General features: G+C 37.4%; 1 protein-coding gene across 1 annotated transcript in view; it reads left to right on the top strand.

The window, feature by feature from the left end:
• NELL2 (neural EGFL like 2) overlaps window positions 1-17,270 on the top strand; it is a 147,260-nt gene that overhangs the window by 50,117 nt on the left and 79,873 nt on the right. The window contains exon 10 of the mRNA XM_083815095.1: window positions 15,194-15,285. Coding sequence (XP_083671221.1) covers window positions 15,194-15,285 — 92 coding nt within the window. The remainder of the gene's footprint in view (window positions 1-15,193; window positions 15,286-17,270) is intronic.

The raw sequence follows: 17,270 nt of genomic DNA, 5'->3' as shown, positions 1-17,270 counted from the left end.
GGCTGTGGCTCGATGTGGTTGAATGACATGATTAGTGTGCACTCGTGTGCTGAATTACTTCTATGCCTATTGAACAGGTCATCTCATCCTTGCAGGAAATCAGAGGAAAGGGTAGTCTGGAAAATAAAGCCCAGCTCCAGCAGGCCAGCTGGGGCAAGGCAAGTGTGTCAGTGCTGCAGGGGACCAGGGGACCTCAGGGGGACAGAACAGGCATTTATAGAGGAGGAAACAAGAAGGAGCTTTCTTAGTTCATGCAAAACAGCCTGTGTAGGCTTAAGTCTTTTTCTTCAACAGTGAAGCAATGGTTATTCATTTACCATTTTTTTAAAATGCGTGTTTTAAAATATAAAGGTGAAGACATTCTCGCTAATGCAAAGGATTAGTTGCTCTTTGATGATAAATATTTGTGTGGCTTTTTAAAGATACAAATGCAAGTAGAGCAGAAATTCTGTTATTCCAAGATGTTTTTTTTTTTAAATATGTGAAAAATCAAATAAATTAGACTACTTTCAGAACACTACTAAAAGATGTCTGGAAGATAGCTGGCACTGGATTATTTCCTAGAACCATGGCATTTATTATAACCTCTTGTAGTCAGCATGTAGAATGTCTGAGTGTTATTTAACACTGTAGTGGAATAGTGTCTCTTCAGCCTCTGTTTTCTGGATTTTCTATGCTGAAATGGTTTCCATCAACTTTTTTTTTTTTTTTTTCCCCTCAGGTCTTTGAATACATACAAAGATAGTATCACATTATAATGACAGATAAAAAGCATCATATAGAAGCTTGTACTACAGAGATGAACCACAGTGTACTTTACTGCTTGTTTATCATTCTATTACTTTAGCAACTCCATGTCTGAAAAAGAAAGGTGTTATTATTAATTATTTAGAAAAAGCACAAACTATTTTTGAGGGGAAAAAATGTGTCCTTGCACTCATGTAGGTCAATAAAATCAGTGGAGCTGTTTTAGGTTTACAAAGGTATTATGGAAGAGCATAATTGGTGAATGTATCATCTGTGAATCCAGCATACTATCAGAGCTATAAAGCTCAGAACCTCACAGAGTGGTAGAGGTTGGAAGGGATCTTCTGAGATCACCTGGTCCATCTCCCCTCCTCAAGCCAGGTTGCCTAGAGCAGGAAATCCAGGGCCATGTTCAGTTGGGTTTGAGTACTTCCAGAGATAGACCCCACAACCTCTCCAGAAAACCTGTGTCAGTGCTCATTCACCCTCACAGTAATAATAAAAAAAAATAAAAAATAAAAAATAAAGTATTTTCTTCTGTTCAGGTGGGATTTAATGTGTTTTACTTTGTTCCCATTGCCTCCTGTCCTGTCAATGGGCACTGCTGAGTCTGACTCCTTCTTCATTCCTTCCCATCAAGCATTTACACACAGTGAGAAGATATCCTCAGAGCCTTCTCTTCTCCAGGAAGTTTAACATCTCAGGAAGTTTAACACTCCAAAAATGTTTTGGGTGCTTTTCTTGTGCTGAACTTAAAGCCAGCTGAAGAAAATGGAAACACTCCACTTGGCTTTGGTAGGCAAGACCAGTCTCTAATGGTGTGACAGGACCCTTGACTCTAGCTGCTCAGTCTCTGCTATATCTTTCATGGTTAAGCTACAGTAATTTTCAAACTACACATATACCATAGCAATATCTTTGGTTTACATCAGCTAAATTTCCAATGCTATAATTGTTATGAGCTTTTTGGGCAGAGCTTGTAAGCTGGACAATATGCCTACATCAGAAGGGAAACTCTTTCTTTTTTTTTTTCTATTTTCACTCGCAGTTCCCTTCTGAAAAGGAAGCTCACTCCCAGTGTGTTCATTGTACTGTGTAAATTAAAATACAGATTGCAGTAGTTAGACTTCTCAAAGTATTTTATGTTGACATTTCCTTTCCTCCTTCCCTATGTCCTTTGAGTTGCATTGTTCTGTGCTAGCTGAGGAGAATTAGGGGATCCAGTGCATTGTGCCTCAGTCAGACTTTTAGTGCACCAAAGTGCAGCTCCTTCCTAGGCTGGTTGCTTTTTAACTATTCTGGACCCCGTGCATTATGAAACTCAACTGGAAGACTATAGCTCTGGAGGCAAGGTGTCAATGTCTGAGGAGAATTCTAGTTAATGGTAATGTAACTCTGTTTTGGTCCTGCTGTGTGCATGAGGAAGGAATTATAAAGTGTTTAAAAAAATCCTTATACATTAAAATACATTACACTGTATGTATAGCAATCTATACTAAAGGAGAAATTGGAAACATAATATTGGTAATTTTATCAGTAGAGAATTAGTAATATTTTTTTACATTGGAAATTTTCCTGTAGGTCATCTGCTTTCTCCTACTCTGCTTACAACCTATTTTGTCTTGGCTGTCAGGGAAAGGAACCTATTCATTTCCATTTCTTTTTTATTATATTCTTACCAGGGAATTCACAAAATATAAAAACCCTTCAGTGTATTGTTACTTTATTTTACTTCCAGTGCAAATAATACATTAACATATGTTAGATATGAATATTTTGGTTTTCAGACAGCTGGAAGTGGACAGATGTTCCAGTCTTATAATATGTCACTACCCAACTTCAATAATGCTGATTTCACCAGAATTTGCTTAGTCGGGTGTTATAAAATAAATAAACACAAAATCTGGTTCTATTTATAATTAAAAAAATCACCTAAGTTATGTGGGTGTTCATGTGGCTATACACTGATTTCAGTATGTTTGTTCTTAACAGTAGTAAGCTAACGTCATTGCATCATCAGATGCATATATTTATATATGTCCCATAATCAGGAGCCCATTGCCAAATCAGAAGCTTGTAGCTGATGCTCTGGGTTCTGCCTGGAGCTTTTGCTCTACAAATGTCTGTAGTACTAGTAACAATGATCTTTAATGGGCATGTTTTCTGAATTTGGCAGAATTTGGCTTTAGTCAAAAACCTCCAAACTGCAAATTTAGGAAGAAGTCACAGAAAAGTAGCACGTAGGAGTCAGAGAGCACTTCATGGAGTCGGCTAGAGCTGACTCCTCCCCCCCCCCCCCCCCCCCCCCCCCAAACAAACAAATTAAAAAAAGATTTAGGACTTGTTGAGATGAGCATTTTTGCGAAGACCAGTTTGCACTGGGCATGCTTGTATTAATAACAAGTTTGCCATATTGTCAAGGGGCATCTAGGTGAAAATTTGGCCTAAAGACACTGCTAGGAGCCATGGGAGTGTAAAAGAAGGAGCATGTACAGTTTTCTGGCACTGCTTCGGTCACGTGAAATTAAGAAAATGGGAAGGTTGTGGAGGCTGAAAATCAATAAATAAAATTTGGAAAATAAAAACCCCCACAAAACCCTCAATAATGTGATCTTGATTCCCTGGCAGTCTAAGGAAGGGATAGTAAAATATGAATGACATTGATTCAGTGAGGTTAATATAAAATGATGTATACTGTTACCCTTTATTTTTCTCTTTATAAAGATAACAATTTAAACCAGTGGCTTTCAGTCTTTCTGACTGTAGAAATCTGAACATCTTTCAGTGGAAACGTGTAGTGAATTTATCCTTCTATTGTTTGGTTTACCTTTCTTAGCCATCACTTGCAGGTATCTGAATTGTGGTGTAGAGACCCCCAGGCTGTTATTGATCACTGTTTCTACATTTGTCAGGTCATAAAATATTTTCTGCTTCAAATAATGGCAACTTTTGCTCATGTTAGACACAACTTCAAAACTGAAATCTATGGTGTAACTGTCCTTTCTCATGCTCTCCTCATCTGTTCCTTTCAAAACAGTCTTTGCAATCCTCTTTTTTAGAAGAATTTCTGCAATTTGCTTTCTTCACTGGGCCCAGGACTGTATCTACAGTACTTGGCATGTTTTGTATCACTGTTCTTGCTAATATAGAGAGTGTTTTTACTATTTTTTTGGTAGTATATTTCCATTAAAATGAAAGCTCTTCCTGTTTGTTTAGGAAGGTAGTTGACCAGCCTAAGTCTTTCTGTGTGAAGCAGTTTTGAATTGTCATAAGGTATCATGGTAGAGAACAGAATTTTTATCTTGCTCATTTCTGATGTCCAGTTGTGTTAGAATGGTAAAGTGACGTAATTGTTTGATGTAGTAAATTGGGGCAGAAAACACTTGGTTTCAAATATCAGATTCATTTTTGGCTATCCTGAAAGCAAAGAAGACGGTGTTCTGAACTCTTCTGGAAAGTGGGCACACACCTTTTATTTCTAGTAGGTGAATTCTTCAAATACTTTGGAGGTAGGAAGGATAAACTGGCATAATTCTCCTTTATCAGTACTTTAACAAAGAGCTAAAAATTCAGGTACTGTTTCCTTACACTGTCTCATTAGTTTATATTCACATTCACTAAAATGCAGTGTCCTCTCTAGGTCAATTTTGAAGTCTTGAGAAAAGGGTGTTTGTTTTGTAGATGTTTCCATCTTACTATATCCAGAAGCTTAGTAGGTCCTCAAGGCTCCAAAATGAGAAATCACCTGTGAGTAGAGGATAGAAAAGGTAACAGTCATGCAAATGGATGTTGCAAAATTCTCAAAGATGCTGTTTAACAGTAGTAGAATATTACTTCAAAGTACTTAAATCTTTTTCAAATCTTTTGCAGCTTTGTGTGTATAGAGTTGGTGGTATGGCACAAGCACATATAACCACATACTCGTTTTGCATTTTATTGTTGCAGAGTTGCTCTGAAGAAATGTGGAAATAAATAAGTACATTTTAAAAATAGAAATTTAAAATAGACATAGAAATAAATAAAAGAATCATGTCCTCGTTTTCATGCATCAATTCAACCATCTTTCCAATTCACCCATTTCACACATTTGCATCTTCGCTCCTATATCCATTGTGACATCTTGAACTCCATGAAAACTCAATGTAAGGAACAGGTTGATTTCTTACAGTGTGAACAAACAAATTAAAAATCCTTATCTTGGCTTCTGTTGTTCTCTGAAAACTAGTCTGTATGTGCCTTGCAACACTCTTTCATCATCTGGAAACCTATTTATCAGTATATTTACCAGCTGCTGTTTAAAGCAAGTCCCAATCATTCCTTCCTTCTTGCTGACAACTGATTATAGAAAGCAAGAGTCCTGTCCTTCATTCTTTCCAATAAAATTCCATGTTTTGAAGTCTAACCACTTTTAAACATATGTGGACAAATCTTAAGTTCTGTTAAATACAATCCTAAGGAAGTCACTGAAATAAAATATTTTGTGGAACACAAGAAGCTCTCTCCCTTGGAGGATGACAGCTTGATTTTTTTTTTTCTTTTTTGTCAGAAGCTTGAAGGTCATGTTTCAAAACAAACTGGATTTGGCCTTTTAGAGGGCAGTTCTTAGCAGACCATCTACTTGTAAGTAGATGCAGTAAGCAAGTTTATTTAAGTAGTTGTACTTGATATTGTACTGAGATTGCATTGATTATTTGTATTAAAGTATCTTTAAAACCCTTCTGTATGATGAGCCATTAGTCTAGCTACTGTACACACAAAAGACAATCCACTGTTTGGCAGAATTTGAAAACTGAAGTTTAAAAGAAGAGATGAAACACTAGATATTGAAACACAGATGTGGGAAAAATAGTGGAAAAATAGAAGAAATTACTCATTCTCCTGTCAGACTTCTCTCTCAGGTGTCTCTGTGCCTTTCTCGTTAGACATTCATGAGCTCTGACATGGAGCCCTTGTGACTATGGGCAATGTCTTGTTTTCATATTTGGGATTATGTCCTTCAGGAAATGCACATACTGAGTTACTGGTTCAAGATATGAAGGCAAAATTGTTTGTTTGTTAATTTTCCCTCTCAAGATATTTGTTCCTATTGGTTTAGCTACTAGAACAATTAAAACTTAGAGGGAAGAGAATGGAGATGCTAATTTGACTTCTTGATATAATTCAATATTGTAATAAGGTTATCTTGTATCTTGAAAATACATTACCAACATTATTATATGCTCTTCACATTTTCTATGAAATACTGAAGTATTCCCCATATATTGAGCTGATGTGATCACAGACAGTGGGATGTGAAGGTAAATTCATTTTCTAAGTCTTGATAAAGTTCCCTTTGACAAAACTGTATTGTTCCATAGGAAAGATGGCACTTGTTTTTGCTAGGATACCACCCCAAATTTCTTATATGTCAAGTTTGATCATCATAATTCCACTGTTCCTGTTTAATTCAACCAGATATCTGAACTAGATCTCTGCAGCTAATAAAAATAAAAATTAATCTTTGCTAATAATCTGTTGATAACAAATTCAAGAATTATTCAATACAAACAGATATTTTTCTCTCGGGTTTTCAAGAATGTGAAAAAATGAAAAATACTGAGAAAAAAATCCATAAAGTTCATAAAGTATGTTCTCTTAATGTTATTTGACCCATTCCAGTAATTTCTGAGATTCTTGGTAATGAAAACAATGAACTTATTCATTTAAAGATTAACCTATTTATTTTCTGTGCCATTGAAGCTGCAGAACCTTTTGCAGATTTGATGATAATAGACTACAATTAAAAATGAAATATTTTCTTAAACTGTTCTTTTTGACTCTTACTTTCCATAGAAAGGTAGTGGCAGACAAAGAAAAAGGAAAAAACATAACAACATGAGTTGACATGTCATTGAGATGGAAGTATAGCGGCTCTCCTAGAAGCTGACATGCTCTGTTGCCCCATATAGACAAAAACAGGTGGTTGCACAAGCGTGTAAATTCTGAGTCTAATGTCTGGAAAGGTCCGCCTGAGGCAATAGGAGTGTTAATATACATATGTTTGTTTTTTTTCCTTTCCCCTTTCTGTTGGTGGAATCAGCCACTCTGAGGCTTTCATTGATGAACTTCTAAACTAAAAAGGAATAGTAACATTATCAGTTTCTGTGAACACCAGTTTACTGTTTTTCAGTAACTGGGTCAGAGCATCAACAGCTGCACTGTGGAGAAATTAGCTATGACACAGCAGAATCTGTAAGCATCTGCTCCAGCTGCTTTTACATTTTTAAATATTTCAAGTCATGAACTGACTTTTGATGTGAAGTACCCTATTGCTTGGGAATGCACAAGGGGAAATAGTAACTTCTAGCAGCCTTCAGAAGCAGGGGCATGAGGTGCCCCTAGGTGTACATAGGTTTATATTTAAAATTATGTTTTGAAGATTTCCAACTCTATTGGTAGCACCTGATTTTTTTTAGATTAGTTTTTGATTAAATGCTATTTGATAATGAATGTTGAGAGAGAGTATATAACAGATTTGGAAAGCTGATTTGCATAAATAAATTTAATCAAGATTTCCAAAAATGTGTTTACCTTGCTATCTTTTTAAAAAACCTTTTGCCAAACTAATGCTAAGGACTTAGCTTAGGAACATTAAGTAGAGTTCTCTGGGGTGTTTGTGATTATGCCAACTAATCCTGTAATTTCAGCTCAACTGAGGGAGGAAGGATGATGGGTCTCAGAAGAGGTCTGGGAGGATGGGCAGGTTCCTTATGCAGGAATGAAAATAGGTAAAGGAGGAGGTGGGAGTGTGAAATTCTGCTCAGTTCCTTCATGGACCTAGTTCCTTCTATACAGGTGCTTTGAAAGAACTGAGATCTAACAACAGATATAGATATGGTACTCCATCTGTGCACTAATTCACTCCTGGGAACTTATAAACACATTAGACTGGCCTGTGCAATTGTGAAAATAAGGCATACTTGTCTCTTACTGTAATATCCAACTTAACAAAGAGCTGCCATTTGGAGGGGAAGTGAAAGTGCTTGGATTTGGGAGGAAAGTAAACATAGTAAAATAGGCAAAGCTAATGGAACTAGATGAAGTCAGGTCATGGGATGTTGTGCCTTGTCCACAGAGGCATGTGCAGCAAATTCATGGTGCAGAATTGTATGGGTGAAGTGTCTGCAGAAGTTGTCTGGGCAAAGGAGAGTCTGGCTGGGAATGGGGGCATCTGTGGTGTTCCTGGTAGTCAGTCAGATATGGATGTAGTCTGTGGGTGATTGAATAACGTTGGGGCAAGCTTTTGATCCAAAACAAAAACAGAAAATCTTTGGAAGTAACTGTACATTTTTGAAGCAGAAGTTCTTTGTAACCTCAATGGCTTGAGTGCATGGAAATGTCACTTAAAGTTCTTTTCCCAGAATCACAGAATGGTTTAGGTTGGAAGGATCTTTTGAAGTTCATCTGGTCCAAACCTCACAAGATTTACAATTTCTTGGTAAACTGAGTAGTTTTGCTGTTTTCATAGGCTTTTTTTTTTTTTTTCTTTAAGTGCTTTTAAATGAAACAAATTGTAAAATCTCTGAAAGTGTTGCCCTTCAGAGAAACTTGCCTTTTACTGTGTATGCTAACATCATCTGTGGCCTTAAGGCCATCACCCCAGCAAAGATACTTAAAGAATTACATATCATTGGCACACTCTACTTTTCCATGGTAAATCTGGGAAAAAAATGTGGGTAGTATCCCAATGAATAGCATGCTTAATTCCTCCCTCTTCCCCTCTGTTTGAATTCCCTGTGAAATCAGGTAACAGTTGCCCCATATAAGCACTGTTGCAGGAGTAGCTGCCCTCCTTATGTTCATTGGTGGGCTGAACTTAAAACATGGAAATGGAGAACACAACCTGCTTTTTATAATGTTAAATTAATGCTGATGGTGGCAACTATTTACCTCTCATAGATTTATAACAGTGACTAGAACATATGGAGGCCCTCATCAGATCCTTACTGTTTTCAGAAATTCTCAACATAGTCCTAATCAATTCACCAGACTTTATCTTGCATATGGATCCTTGTGACTTGAGACTTTCTGATGGTTGTACTTGTGAGTTTAAGCATGTGATGAAGTAGAGGGTGTTTTAGGGAGGTGTCTGCTTATTTTTCTGCACTGCACCGTTTTCCTACAAGCACAGTTCTTCAGAAAAGCACCTTTTATAGTTAGCCTCTAGCAATACCCACTGAGAGAAGGTGGAACCGAAGCAGAAACTTCCCCATCATTAGTCACTGTCAGGACTTGATGCAATATCTACTTGAACCTTTAACTAAGACACAATTATGTAACTACTTTTAAGAACAGCTGACAAAAGGAGTCCATCAAAAGATGTCTAATCCCAATTTAAAGAGGATTAAGTGGGCATGCAGTGTTTGCATTGGAATTCTTTTGGTCTTGCAGACTGTTGTGCTATTTATAAACCTTTAATGTAATTGTAATACAATAGTCATATAATATAATTAATAGGAACTTTAATTGCTTTTTGTCTCTTGACACCCTCTAGCACTTTTGTCTTGGCATTTGATTTTATTGCTTGACATTTTGCTGAGAAAGTTGTTTTGAGTACTGGGTGGCCAACACAGTTAATTTGGCAAACGGATGGACATTATGATTGCATTAATCATGTCCAAGTTTTCAAAATCCTATATTTAGGGTCCAAAATATTCCAGTTCTGTTTAACAAACAGAATATGGTTCATTGATCTAAAGCCAAAGTTGTGGATGTCTGTCAGTATAAATATTTTGGCTGCCATATTTAACCAAGTTAATGTTGCTGTATCGGTAGCAATAATGCCTTTATTGAGAGAAGCTGACATCAAACACAGTGTCCAGATTCCCTGTGTATAGATACATTCTCTAAAATAGTCTAAACGAGTAAATTTTTTTCCCTGCAGATGTGAACAGAGTATCTAATTTTATATTAATTATTATTTGTTAAAATGCTAATAGCATTGTGGATGCTGAGTAGAGGAAAGAGGAAGGCAAACCTAGGGTCAGTAAATATGAGGACACTGCAGCTGGTCTCTCTGAATGTGTGATTATAACATACATTTCCAAGTATTTTGATCCCGCAGCCTAAAATTGAAGAGTGTTGCTTATAGTACCCAATGCACTTACAGTATTAGTAGTAAGTAAAGCATCTTCCCTATTGCTTTTCATTTTGTTCTCAATGCAATAGAGGCATTCAGTGTTTCTGGCTAACAAGAAATAAGATACGGATAGTAATCAATTTTTTATAATTAGGAAATTTCATATCAGATTATATTTTTTTTAGGAGGAAGCTGAAGGATATACATGTATCTTTTCAACAGTGATCGATTAAAAAAAAAGAAAAGGCAATATTTTCTCCAGCTTGAAATTTAGAATCACTTTGAATTGTTGAGGGGGATGGCATGAAATGAAACAAATCATATCACTGACTGCAGTTGCAGAGGAACTTGTGCTATCCAGGAAATAAACAACAACAACAAAAAAGTAACACCTGAATCCCTGCAAAAATAAATGAGAAAGGGGTGAGAACATGCCTCATAATGGCACAGGAGTAGAGAGAGAAAATTGTGGCAGGTGACCATTACCTCTATGTGCATTTCTAAGGATGAAACCACACAGAGGTTTGGAAAGTAGGATTAATGGTACTAAAACAATGTCTCAGCCTTGATCTCTGAACAGTGGAGAATGTAATCAAGGAGATTCCAAGGAGGATGCTGGAAAATAATTAAATGAATGAGATTTTATTTATATGCTGTTGTTTTGTTTGTTTGTTTGTTTCACAAACCAACCTATGTGAACAAAGTTGCAGAAACATAGAATTTGTTACCAGACTTAAGGTGTACATTCATAACAACTGACACATTTCACCGAACTTCAAGTCATATCTGCTACTCGATAGATGGTTATGAATACAAGAAAATAAAGTAGTTTGAGGAGTTCATCAATGTTCTAAACCTTTACTTGGTGATAAGTCTGAATCAAAATGAGATGAGCACAGGGAACCGTACGGGCATTCCTCAGAGGAAGGCATGAACAATCTAGATATCAAAGGTGATACACACATAAGTGAGAAAATGTAAAAAATTCCATGCTGTGAAATCAGTCAACAGAAGGTGAGAATTAGCTGGGTTGTGGATTTTGTGTAGACGTTTTAAGGACACATAAATGCAGAGGGAAAGTCTCATATGGAGGCCAATGGGAAGAAAAAAGGATGGTGAAAGAGAAGTGGTGGCTTGACAGAGTGCTGGTAATTCACAGAGTGAACACAACAGCCACTGGGCTCCTGAAAGATGCTTTTTGCTGGATGAATATGAAGAAGATGCTGTGTTAGCACAGTCTGTTAAATGCTACTACAGGGAATAGTTGTATTATTATTACTACATCTGCACAAATTAGTCATGGATATATAAGCAGACCTTCCTAATAATTTTTAGAGCCTGTACTGATATCTACTGTTGTAATATTTGATCACCTCATGTACACCAGTAGATCAAGAGTAGTCAGACTTCCTAGTAGGTTTTGTAGACTTCCTGTTTCAACTTCTTAGAAAATAAAGCTTTGAATAATATACATTGTTTTAGGTACGTTTTAGGAGGATGTTTTAGGGGGATATGGAAGTTTGATGGCAGGAGGAAATGGTTTATGTGATCCGACTGTAGAGAAATCCTACATAGGCAATAACTATCAAGTTGTGAAACAACTAATCATCAGGTAATTTCTTGACTGTGACTCAATCTGTTGGATGAAAGGAATTAGGAAGAAACATGTTATGTTTCCCCAGAGAGATACCAATCACAAACTAATCACAGTATCTTGGGAAGCATCTAGCCAAGCAGAAATTAAATCTTCACTGGACTTTCCAATTACACTGTTCTAGTCCAGATGTTCATGTTGTTGAAATATCTTTATTTTTGAAGGAAAATAAAGACATGGAGCACCAGCATTGCGGGATATGTACTGGCTGTGTCAATTGCTGGCAGGAGGCTGGAAAAGAAAGGTGTTCTGGATATAGGTCCTGCTGTCTTAGCAGAAAAGCAGGGGATAAGAAGATTAGTACCTTTATTTTACTAGAAATCTTTCCAAGTGTGCTCTGTGTTGACAACCTTAATATAAAGTTCCTAGAAATGTTCAAGTAGCTTGACAAAAATCTGCTCTTTGCTATCTGTCAGGATGTCTCCTCTGTGGCCAGCAGAAGAAAAGAGGACTGGGAAAGAGAAGCATTTATGGAGGGCTTGGAGAAGACAAGACAGTGTGCACTGGCAAACTTAGACCATCACTAAAACCACTGGTATTTGTCGTGTTAAACATTGAGCCAGTGCTGGTGTAGATGAACTGTCCATGTGTTTTTTGTCAGCTTATTTGATCTAGATTAGCACATGTGAAAAGAGAAGAAATAAGTGCTAGTGCTCTGAATAAGAGCTTCTGGGTTTGACCTTGTTCTTTCAGATTCTTAATGGCAGGAACTGTCTAATGGTGGTGGAATCCTTCAGGTTTTACAGAACACAAGTAGGAAATAAATAATTGAAGTAAAGTTGATTTTGATGACTTCAAGAAGAAATGTCCCTTTTGACTGTAGTCTTAAGAGAGCAGCAGTCCACAAGAAGACGTTGATTTTTTTCTCATCTTAAACATAGTTTGGTCACTGTATAGGCAGGTTGCTGATACCTGGAGGATCTATAGCCTTGCTGAAAAAGCCACAGCAAATTCCAATAGTTGGAAGTTTTGTCTAAGGAAATTCAATTAATTAGGTGTAATTTTCTAGCTACTTGGTGGTCAGGAGTTATGGTGGCATACCAAGGAGTGGGTGTGGGGACGTTAGCATTGCTTGGACTTTCTGGGACCCATACAAACATGTGCCTTGAAACATACACACTGCAATGACTTTCAAGCCTTTGAGAAACACTCTTCCACTTGTGTGTGAGACTCAAGAGAGTCTGTCTGGGCAGAGCAATCTCTCACAGCCCTAGAATTTGTGAGTCTCTCTGTTCATCATCTTTTTTTTTTGTTTGTTTGTTTTTCAAGGCTTTATGGAAAATAGTTGTTTTTCTTGCTTTCAGCATGTGTTTGTAATACTGTAGTGCTATGTTATGATAATTTGACATTCGGAGGCTCCAGAGGGCTGTTGGTGGAATGAAGAAATGACTTCCTGATGTTGCAGTAGGCTGGACGTGTTCAGGCAGTTTTTCTATGTACTTTATTTTCTAAGTTTCTCTGAAGAACCAGAGGTTTGCCCTGTTGATAAAGTGATGGGATTCAGTGGACTGTGATTTGAGGTAGTATGGATACTTCCTTTTTTTAAAAAAAAGATGCCTAGGTGGTCTCATTAATATGCTAAGAGTATTCTGGCTTCAGGAGAGAGTTTTCTTCCATGATAGAATGACTGTGTTCTTGATGTCTTTTGTCTTTACTACGAATAGGCATAGGCTGCCTGTTGGAAATGTAAGGATGTGTTATCTGTCCATTGCCATTGTCTGGTCCTCAGGCATTGCAATACTTTGTTTTTTCTTGTCACATGTAGTTGTTCTTGAAAGCCTGAAAAGTGTGGGGCAAGGGAAAGGGCTTAATATATGAGTATTTCAGCTTAGTGTCATGGCCTGTAATATATAGGAGGTCAATATATATATGACTGGATGATTGCTTTCTCCTGTCTGGATTCAAGATCTGCTAGTCCCCAGTAAAGATTTATGTGTTTTTTTTTTTCATGTATTCCTTCCTTCTAGAGGAGCTTGAGTAGTGTTTTTTTTTTTTTTTTTTTTCCCTTCTTAGTAGAGGAAAGAGGCATTGTATCATTGTATTGAGCTTTCTAAACTCTTTGTGACCTCTCTTTGTGGATGCTGTGCAAACCTTCTCATTCGGTTAGCCCTTTATTACGGACCTTTATTAAGTCTGACTGCAAACTCTGCCATTCATGAGATTTGGGGTGTTGAGCTTACTGTAATATTAATCCTTGAAAGGCTTATTTCACACAAGATACTTTATTTTATACAAGATATTAAAACTAATATTTTGAAATTTGAAAGGAAAAAAAAGCAAACACATTTTTTTTGTCGCTGTGTCTATCACTTCTTTTTCAGTATCAGTTCCAAGACTTGGCTTTTTACATGCTGACAATGTAATAAGAAACTTGCAAAATCATGGAGCCGCGAGTAATAAAATAAAATAAAGGAGAACTTAACAGCAGTAATGGTAATTAATGTAGGTTATGCAATAAAAACTCTTGTACTTTCAGAGATTTTAAAAAAGTCTACAATTTTTTTAAACAGAATAGATAAATCAGTCTGTGAATGAATTGTGGTACAATTAACTTACATCTCCAAATGAACAGTTAGCAAATTATGCTTCAAACAGGTAATCCAGAACTTTAAAGCAGTAACCTACTCCTGTTATTTCATGAGTATGCTTACCTGATGAGCCTTGACTGTGTCCTAAGCAGTAGAGACAGACATAGGATTTTCTGTACCTAGCAGTTGTATTACTTAGCCTTTACAGTTTGCATAAAGTAATTGCAGTAATAGACCCTTTTTTAAAAAACAGGGAGGTTATTTGCTTTGAGGGCATTTAGCCAACCCTTAAATACCAAATAGGAACTTTGATGAGAAGTGTGATGTGAGCTGTGTCAGCATGCTACTGCAAATCCTAGTATTGCTGGGGTGTAGGAGTAGCAGGTAGCCAGGTACAGCAAAAAACTGCCCTGGGTAGGTTTGACCACTGGAGGTTTGATCCTACTTCTACCAAAAAAAAAAATAAAAATCATTGAAGGTTTATTCCTGTGCAATAAAATTAAAATACACTAATATAGAGTAGCAGTAATGGTAAATAGCTGGAATAATCAAGTTACAAATACTTAAGTTTGAAAGATCTGTCTGGGGTGGGGATACATCAAAAAGCTGCAATAAAAAATAGTAAATACGTTGCTTCAATGATTGCCCTTTCTTACACAACGTTCCTCTTCAAGACACTGGTTATCTGTTAATGTCACTCGCACTGCTCTCACATCTCTATTCTCCTTTTCACCTCTGAGCTTTTCATAGGGCTGCTTAGCATGGCTTCCCCCTGCTGCATTGCTTCTGGTCCCAGCTGTGTTTCTGTGCTTCATTCCTGCCATGGCAGGCAGCCACATCTTCCTTGTCATGACCTGAGATGCATCTCTTCTGCCCTCTCAGCTGCTATCAGTACTCCATCATCAACTTCACCATCCTTCACCTTCTATTTATACACACTTTTTTGGTTCTTTCATCTTTTTCTCTTCTGATTTTTTTCCCCTGTTATATCCAGACTCCTGCAGGTGGGTTTAGAATATTCTTGCAGCTGACTCAATTTTTAAATTTTAAAATGCAGTTATCTCTAAAACAGTGTGTGAGTTCTATGAACAGAGTACTAATACTTTTTTAGAAAATCATTGTGGTATTTTTTTTTTTCTCCTGAAGCGGTGTGCATATTTGAAGGCAGAACCTACTTTGAAGGACAAAGAGAAACTGTGTATTCAAGCTCAGGGGACTGTGTTCTGTTTGAGTGCAAGGTAAGAATATTGTTGATGGAAAAAAAAAAATTCTTGCATGTTAGAAATATCAAAGTCCCACTGAATGAAGCTGTTGAAATAGAGATAGGTCTACGTTAGGAAATGGCAACTGAAAAGGCATCTAAGGCATCCTGTGTTTGTTTTGTCTTACTGAGTTCCACATAATATTTTGCAAATATATTTGCTTTGCATAGCTGCAGCCTTGATTACACAGCTTAACAATTGAGCTGCATTCCTTCCTCCTTACATATCCTCAGCATCATCAGTAACATACCGCACCAGGCTACATTATGTTTCTATTTACATGCATGCAGTGCTATTGTTCATATTTGTAAGCCCAGGTACAAGTGACGCACAAACATGATGAGATCATAATTTGGACTCCAGAATAATTTTTAGTGGAAAAGATGAATAAAAAAGAAGGAAAGGAGGGGGGCACATCAGATGTCTGGTTATCTTTCTAGTGTTTGAAATTGGGAAGGGTTGTTGTTTTATTTGTAAGCAGAACGTGCCCGATACTGCTGGTCTCATCCTGCTGCATGAACAGAGATGCTCTTCAGGCCACAAATGCACTTTAAGGGCAAAATGTACCCCAGGGCATGGCTGCAGATTGAGAGTTACCCAGATGGCTGCGGTGGACCCTGGTTTGCCTGCCAGGCTGAAGGGGTGGTGTGGAAATACCTTCGGTGCAGACCTGAGAAACTAAGCGTGTATTTCCAGGGCAGAGGAACAGGGGGAAATCTCCTTCTGTGAACCTGCAGCTGCAGCACAGGTTTGGGAATTTAACAGCCATGCTTAACACTGTACGAACTCTGCAGGACTGCAGGAAATCCAGGCTGCTAGACTCAGTAACTGGTATGAGATCCTTTCTGGCTATGAAGGTCAGAAGTGTATGGCAGGTTTTGCATTGGCTTCAGAACCAGTGCTCTGCTCTCATGCCTGCTTAAAATCTCCTCCTTTGGCCCCCTGGAGCCTCTTGTGCCCTGCTTGCCTCCTGGAGGGAGGGGGCTCTGAGCTCGCTATGGGACTGCTTTCTGGAAATTTCAGAACATTTTCATGCAGTTGTGAAAAAGTGTGTTTTACAAAGTAAAACTAGTGGACCTCATCTTTCTCTCGTTGTTTTTCATCTGTTTGAACTTAATTCCCTGAGTAGGTACTTTGAAATCCATTGCAAAAGGAAAGGAGAAGATAGCCCAAAATAATTTTGGAAACCGATGGTTCAGTTATATGGTTTTCAGGCCTGTGTACTTGTATTTTCAACATGGCAGCTAACTGGGACATTAATTCTGTGATTAACTCACAGCCGTCAAAACTTACCTGATGTTGCCTTGTGTTTCTTGCAGCTGTCAGGTGCTCGGGGAACAAAATGCCTCTGTTACCCATGCTAGTCTGCATTTTGTTGATGATACTTGTTTGCAAGTGGTCTGCCTGCTTGTCCTCTAGAAATATTAAGCAGCAACTTTGACTCAAATTCTCCTTTTCAAAGGTCTGAAGTACATATTGTTTCTGATGAGCAGCCTTGTGAATGATTTTTCAGAGCAGAAAGTCCCCATACTGTAAATTGTGTGAGTCAGCCAGGAATTCATAGGTTGGCCCTATTTTAATACCACCAGAGTTCTCCTAAAGGGATATAATTAATAACTCAACTCAAGAGAGACTTGATAAGAATGGCACTAACACAGATTTCATTCTTGAAGACTTATGGTGAAGTTAACAAGGCAATGCAGAAGATTTCTTCTTTCAAGTTACACATAATTTTAAACATTATAAATGACAGTTGTGTCTGCTATAGGTATGCTCTTTTCTGTTTAAATATTACAAAACAAGTGAAAGAAACATTCTCTTCCAAATTAGAGTCTGCAAAAGAATAAAATGTAATCCAGACTACTCTGATATTATTTCTATCAAAGGTTATTTTCTTCATTTTGAAGGATTGTTGTTTTTTGTTTGTTCTGGTGTACAGTATGCGTCAGTGGCTGGTTTGA

This window comes from Anser anser (genome assembly GCF_964211835.1).
Source record: "Anser anser genome assembly, chromosome: 1".
Lineage (NCBI taxonomy): Eukaryota > Metazoa > Chordata > Aves > Anseriformes > Anatidae > Anser > Anser anser.
Note: the sequence above shows the minus strand (reverse complement) of the source record. Positions and strands in the feature narration are given on the sequence as shown.